This window comes from Mesoplodon densirostris, chromosome 18 (assembly GCF_025265405.1).
Source record: "Mesoplodon densirostris isolate mMesDen1 chromosome 18, mMesDen1 primary haplotype, whole genome shotgun sequence".
NCBI lineage: Eukaryota > Metazoa > Chordata > Mammalia > Artiodactyla > Ziphiidae > Mesoplodon > Mesoplodon densirostris.
Window position 1 is genome coordinate 27,903,179 of NC_082678.1, and position 7,195 is coordinate 27,910,373.

The 7,195-nt window shown below is 62.5% G+C and overlaps 1 protein-coding gene across 1 annotated transcript; it reads right to left on the reverse strand.

The window, feature by feature from the left end:
• Nucleotides 1-2,029: 2,029 nt before the first annotated feature.
• Nucleotides 2,030-4,982, reverse strand: LOC132478853 (forkhead box protein J1-like). Its single transcript, XM_060082302.1, has 2 exons — nt 4,485-4,982; nt 2,030-2,797 (listed from the first exon to the last, which is right to left on the reverse strand). Exons 1-2 carry the CDS (start codon nt 4,980-4,982, stop codon nt 2,030-2,032), a joined length of 1,266 nt encoding a protein of 421 aa, XP_059938285.1.
• Between the last annotated feature and the right edge of the window lie 2,213 nt (nt 4,983-7,195).

A 7,195-nucleotide genomic window follows, 5' to 3' on the forward strand; every position in this document is an offset into this window, starting at 1 on the left:
GCTGCCTCCTGAGCTCTGTAAGGCCCCAACCCGGCTGGCCCTGCAGTGGGCGCACCCTTCTGAAATATTTGGAATAATTAGCAAGGGAAAGCAGCAAGTTGGCGGGGGAATGCCAGGGTGTTCTGGAGCCAGCCTCCAGTGCAAGGAAAGAAAGGGGCTTCAGGAGAAAGGGGCCCGTGGAGGCTGGGCAGGATTGTGTAGGACAGTGCCCGTTTGTGTGTGTGTGTGTGTGTGTGTGTGTGTGTGTCTGTGCGCACGTGCACGTGAGTGCTGGGGGAAGGGGCTGTGCACCACAAGGAAGTGCTGGCGGGGCCAGGTGCAGGCTCGGGGGAGAGATGGGTTCCCGGCAAAGCTGGGGTGAGGGGGTTGAAAGGTGCCTGCTGAGTGTCACATATTTGCTGTGCCTCAGTTTCCCCATCAGAACTCTGGTACGTTGATTCCTCACAGGCTGGAGCTGTAGGGTCTAGGCACCCTGTCTTCCGTCTGCCCTGATGGCCTCCCTCAGCCCCAACCTGCATTGGAGGGAAGGCCCTGGGCGGAGTGAATGAACCCCAGGGTGGCAAGTGGGGCCCCAGGGGCTGGGGCCCTCTGACCTCACACCCTGTCCCTTCAGGAAGGGACCAAGGGAGGGAGGAGCTGGAGACAGGCCCAGGCGAGGACCGCAGGTGAGTCTGGGCAGGCCCTCAACTTGGGCGAGGTGGGGAACGTGAGCCGAGCCCTGGGCAAGAACGGCCTTTGTGAGTGAGTCCCCAGGGCCAGGGAGGGGGCTGGGCCTCCTTTGCTGCCTGCTCCTCGGGGCTGTGGGTACAGTCTCCCCATTGCACATATAGAGGTGCCGAGGCCCTGGCTGCAGGGGACCCCCGAGGGCCGCCTCTCAGCCCCTTTCTCTCTGGGCACCCAGAGATCATGAGGAGTGCATCAGGGGACACTCTGCAGGCCTTTGGTGCCCCCCATCTTCCTCCCAGCCATTCCCCCTTGGGCCGTGGCCTCCCCAAAACTGGCCCATGCTTTTCCCCAGAGAAAGTTGCAAGCAGGTCCATTTTGAGACTTTTTAAAACTTTATTTTTAAAAATGTTGTTATTGTAAATAACTTTCTATGAAAAAGGTTAAAATGCCCGACGGGTTAGGAGAGTGGATGTGGGATGCAGCCCAGGGCGTTTATGGTGGAGCAAGACACTCCCCTGCAGGAGTGCAAGCAAGGGCACGGGGCCATCCCCCCATTCCTGGTCCCAGTGGTTCTAGCAAGCACTGCGTCCCTCCCAATTAAGCCTCAGCTATAGCTACACTCACTACATTAGTCTGTCTGTGCCCTTTCCCTCTGCAGCTTGGCTGCCCCAGCCCCTAACCCCCAGATCCCCATCTCCCCGCTGCTCTCAGCCTCAAGTTGGGCTCAAAGATTAGGGACACATACCCTCTGCCCCACCTCTAGGGATGAAGCCAGAAGATCCCAGAGGCCTTAGAAAATCTCCTGGCTCCACCCGGCACCCCTGCCTCCTTTCTGTCTCCTCTCTCTTCCCCCCTCCGCCTAGCTCCTCCTCACAGACTGCCGGGAGAGGCCTCTTGGGTGTTAATTTGCAGTCACCTAATCAGCATGTGTTGTACCTGGGAACTTGCTCTGGATAGAGACCTGGGGAGGAGAGCAGGAGAGAGAGAAGCTTCAGAAGCTAAGGTGTTCGGGGCGGGCCCCGTACTGATGTTTCCAGCTTGGCCAGGGCCCCTCCAAGCCGCAGCTCTCATAGTGCAGGGCCCTTAGCGTGTCTCTGGGGCAGGGAAGAAGTGGATCCATGAAACACTGTGTGTATGGGGGGCTGGGGAGCGGAGGCAGCAATTTTGGTCCTGGGCCCCAATTCTCAGCCTGCTGGACTAGAATCTGAGGATGGCCTGGGCTGGGGGCCGTGTGGCCTGGTGGGGTGACCTGGCCCAGCCCCTGCCTGGGCGGTAGGGTGTCCATGGGCCTGCACTGGCGGGGAGGGGGGCAGTCTGGGCCCAGACTTCGGTGCTGTCTGGAGGTGGGGCAGGGCCTGGCTTCTTACAAGAAGGCGCCCAGGCTGGCCCAGTCATGCAGGTCAGAGGCCAGTGTGGCATCCCCGGCCTCAAAGAGGGGCTCGGGGGGCAGGGAGCTACGGGTGCTCTCGTCCCAGGGGTGCTCCAGGAAGGATGTGGCCAGGAAGGTCTCATCGAAGTCCAGGCTGTCGGTAGCCTGCTCCACTGGAGGCCCCCAGGTAACAGGGCAGTCGATGTGGTGGCCATGGATGGTGAGGTCCACGTCCCCGTGGGAGGCAGGGCTCAGCGGCGGGATCAGCTCCGAGGTCTCCAGCGTGCCCAGCTCCCCGTCCAGCGTGCCAGCGTCCAAGATGGCCTCCCAGTCAAAGTTGCCCTTGAGGGGTTCCAGCTCACCCTGCTCCTCCGGGGTCAGCAGCAGGGGGCTGGAGGGCCGCGGGACCTTGGCCTCCTGCTTGGGCAGCGGCTGTTGACGCTTACGCCCCAGCCTGCCCTCGCCTGCACCCCAGCCCGCCTCCCCAGTGGCCTCCTCGAACTCCCGCAGCAGCTGCTGGGCCTCGGTGCTCACGGTCAGTGGCCCGGCCCATGGGGCGGCGCTGGGCTCTGGCGCGGCCTGGCGGGCAAAGGCCGGGTGGATGTGGACTGGGGGCAGCCGCCGCTTCTTCAAGGCCCCACTCAGCAGCCGCTCGGCGTACTGGGGGTCGATGCGCCAGAAGCCCCCCTTGCCTGGCTCGTCCTTCTCCCGGGGCATCTTGATGAAGCCCTTCTTCAGGGACAGGTTGTGGCGGATGGAGTTCTGGACACAGGGAGATAGGAGAGAAGGAAGACAGCTGGGAGAGTGGGTGGGGTCAGTGATGGGGGGCTCCTAGCGCCACTGCCAGTCCCACCACCACCTTCTCTCCGATGGGGGCAGGGGAGACAGAGGCGCTGCTCCGAGCGGGAGGCTCTGGGACACCAGCCACGGGGCACCAGGAGCTGGGAGTGCTGTCGGGGGCTTTTGTTCCCTTTTGCCAGGATACCTGCCTGCTCAGTCATCCGAGCCCTGAGCCGCAGGGTGGCTCTCAGTGCCAGCCTGTCCTGCCCTCCCTCCCTTACCCCGCTGCTTGCGGCCTCTGCTCAAAGGCCTTGGCTCCCCCAGGTCCTGGACGGCCATCTCCCTCTGCCTGGGCCTGGCTGGCCTTCTCTGTTTGTGAAATGAGTGAGTGGGTGTGAGGGGGTGTGTGTGGCGGGGGGGATGAAGTGTGGGAGGATCTGATGACTTTCCTTGTTTCTAGAGCCGGCTGCTGGCCTGGGCCCTCACCCACCATGTCCCCCTCCTCCCACCCCAGGCTCTGAGGCCTCAGTTGATTATTACCCAGCCAAGAGCATAGCGCTCATTCCTGGGGCCTCTCAGGCTTGGGGTGGGGTGGGGGGTGGTGGAGGGTCTCTGCTTTCTCACCAAGGTTACAAATGGTACCTGCCCCAGGGTCAGGGCCCAAGCAAACGTGGAATAGCTGTGATCACAGGAACTCTGATCCTGTGACCTGTGCCACAGGGAAGGATCTGTGCATCCTCAGGGTCTCTGTCCCCAAGTAGCCCCTGATCCTGATGGTCGAAGAGGCTCAGGGCAGTGTGTGCCCAGCCTGAATCACCATCCTGCCTTGTTCACGCCTGGGTGCACAGTCCAAACCACGCTGGGGCACAGGGGTCTGGGGCCTGGTGGGTGGGGCCGGCAGGTGAGTAGTGCCCCCTGGCAAGACTGGGAGATTTACATGGTGGTCTGGGCCCCTTGGCTGCTCTGTGCCAGGTTCCGGAGACTTGGAACATGAAGCCAGTGTGGGAGGAAAGAGCCCCTGTGGAAAGCACGTGGCTGAGGTAATTGTCCCCCCAGGGAGGTTGATGAGAAGAGGGGCAGGAGTGTAGGCAGGAAACTAGGGAGGGCTTGGGGTGGGGGCTGGCACGGCAGCTTTCGGAAGGCCCCGGAGCCCTTCCACTGGGACACAGATGGCCTTCACACCCTGCAGCACACCCCTCTCACCTCCCAGAGCCCCTCCAGCCAACTGAAAGCAGGCGGGATGCAGAGCCTGGCAGGAACGATGCTCTGCCTCCAGTCAGGCCCTGACAAACTGACCTTGAGGAGGGTAGTGTCGAGGAATTCCAGGACTTGGGACAAAAATGTGTCCCTCAGTCCATCAACCTACCCTGGGGGGCTGTGTCCACGCATAGTTCAGCCCTGGTCTTTGGGCTGAGCCTGCCGGATGAGTGACAAGTTCTTTCCACTTGAACCTCTAGGTCGGCACCCCTACAGCCCTCTGAACATCCTCCCTCCTCCGTCTCTGAAGTCAAAGGGGCAGCAGTCCAAGCACTGGGCTCCCTTGAGGTCCTTCCTGGACGGCCTTCCTCTCTCGGGGCCCTGGCCGTACCGCGCCTACTTGGCCTGCGGATCTGGGATGTGAGTCCAGTCCGCGCGGGCATGGGGAGGGAGGGAGGGAGTGCCTCCCTACCTGCCAGGTGGGATCAGCGTGGCGGAAGTAACAGAAACTGTCCGTGATCCACTTGTAGATGGCCGACAGGGTGATCTTGGTGGCCTTGCTGGCCTGCATGGCCATGCAGATGAGCGTGGCATACGAGTAGGGCGGCTTCACGTGCGGGTTGGTGGCGTAGTCCACGTCGTCGGGAGGCGAGGCCTGCAGCCCCGAGGGGGCGCTCCGCGGCGTGCACAAGGACGTGGGCTTGCCGGGTGTGTGCGGCTGCCCCAGGCAGGCGGGGTCCGCCGCCAGGGGAGACCCCGGCTCGGCCGAGCCTGACAGCTCGTGGTAGCCGTGGGGGTCGGTGTCCGCCGAAGGCAGGGCGGGGACCTCGGCGTTGAGAAAGGAGAAGTCCTGCAGCCACTGCAGGCTGGTCAGGCTGTCATTCAGGGCGTTGGGCTCCTCCAGGCCGCCTTCCGGTCCGGCCTCCTCCGCTGCCCCTGCTCCCGAGACGCGTAGCCAGCTCTCCGCCATATCTGCGGGGACTCTCCGAGGGGGCTGTCAACATCCACGAGCCGAGCCGAGGGTGGCCGCCGAGCTCTCCGGCCCGCTGACTCCCGCCGCTTCAGTTACGCAGCCTCCCGGAAGCGGGCTTCCATCCCGCGATCCGGGGGTAGCCTCCTCCAAACGGAGTGTGGTGCCTGCGGGGACCAGAGCGGGAACTGAGCCCTCTTTCCCCACCCCCGAGGGGAGAGTGTGGGCGAGGGGGGAGGCTCTTACTAAAATCCTTCCTGCAGCTGGGGAGGATCTTTTACTGCCGAGGTCTGGGAAACAGAAGGTGTGCCCGGGGGTCCGACCCACAGGGGGTTCGCCTCGCTCTTTTCCTCTTGGATCTTTTAGAGGAGACTTAATTAGCCAAACGAGGGAAGAGTGTAGGGGCATGCGAGGCCACCCCTTTCTCCCTCAAAGCGGGGAATTAACCCCCCTCTCTCCGTCCACAACCAATGGAAATGGGGCGAGAGAGTCCAGGAGGGCAGTACGACGGGTCGGGGGGCGGGGGAGGTCGTCTGATCTTTGAAAAGGGATATTAGGATGGGGATCAAGGGGAAGGAAGGAAACAATACAGAGAGTTATAAGGGGGTGGGAAGTGAGTGTCCCCCAAACGCCTCTGATGTCAGTCCCCGGGCCCACCACTTCCGTCGGGGACGGATGGGAGAGCGGGCTGGTACTGACGCCCTCCCTTCCCACGGCCTGCAGCCCTCCCCGTCCCTTACCTGGCTCAGAGCGCAGCCCGGGCCAAAGGAAGGTTCTCAAAGAAAGTCCTCCCACCGCCCACCCTCACCGCGGCTCTCTGCTCCCAGCTCGAGGGCCCAGCCAGCAATCCTCGTCGCCACTCACGCCCGACGGCGCCTCTCTGAAAGCCAGCGGCCGGGGACCGGCACTCAGTAGCCGCTCGCAAGGCGTCTCCTGCTGCCGTGGCGACGCCCCGCCCATATAAACAGCTTCCGCTTCTGCCATTGGCCAGGGCATCTCCAAAGAGACCGCGCGCTCTTAACCGCTCTCTCACGCGGTAACTCTCTTCCAGCTCCCTCCTGCCGCCCTCTCCCGCGCGCGACCCAGCCCCCTACCCGCCACCGCGTCCCGGCTCCGCGCATTCCCGCCCGAGGGCCCCGCGCAGGGCTCGGAGAGGCGCGCGGCTTGGCGCTCCCGCAGAGGCCCCGGGGCCCTCGGCGAGCAGTTCGCCGCGGGAACCGTCCTCCGCCCCACCCCCTTCCCATCTGGGCTGCTCAGAGGTGGCGACGGCTCCTGGGACGCAGCCCGTGGCGTGGGGGCCAGGGCTGGGTGCATGCTTGGGGCTTTCCTTTCCTCTCCTCTGGGCTGCGAGTGGCACTTGCTCACGTTTCTGCGGCCTGTCCCGGTCTCCCGACCGAGTGTCGTCTTGGTGCCCGCAAGCAGGTCTGACTCTCCGATGCCACCTGCCGCTCAGGTCCGCAGAAACCGTAGCCCCGGTCGCAGGCACCCCAAGGCGGCTAGGGTAATCCAGTGTTTCCCGGTAAGCGCTCCCTCCCCGCCCCGTCCTCAGCAAGATTCCCAGAAGCTGACATTCCAGAGGCTTCTTCGCAAGTGCTCTCCCTCCTTTCCAGAGAGCCGAGGAAACAGAGCCGCTGGGTGAAACCCAGGAAAGCCGTGGACTTGCCAAATTCTTTGACTGGGGTCATTTGCCCCATTAATTTCACCAGCCTTTAAGTGACGGACTAACGGTGGACTGTGGTCCTTCCTCCTCCCCTCCCCCAGCCTCCCTCCAGTCACCAGCTTTCCTGCTCTTCAATTACTGAGGAGCTGCAGTTGGAAGTTCTCTGGTTGAAGGGGGTGGGTGGAGGTGAGGGCTCCTTATCAGGCCTCTGCGCAGGAGCTGTGCCCGGGGGATGGTACACCAGCTCCCACCCAGAAACATGTCTTTCCCTCTACCCCTTGCCCTCTCTCACTCCTCCATGTCCAGCTTGTCTTGAGTCAAAGTTTTTTTTTTCTTCCCAAGTATGTATTGTTTTTATTTTTATTTTTATTTTTATTTTTATTTTTTTATTAGTTTCTGCTTTATAACAAAGTGAATCAGTCATACATATACATCTGTTCCCACATCCCTTCCCTCATGCATCTCCCTCCCTCCCACCCTCCCCATCCCACCCCTCCAGGCGGTCACAAAGCACCGAACTGATCTCCCTGTGCTCTGCGGCTGCTTCCCACTA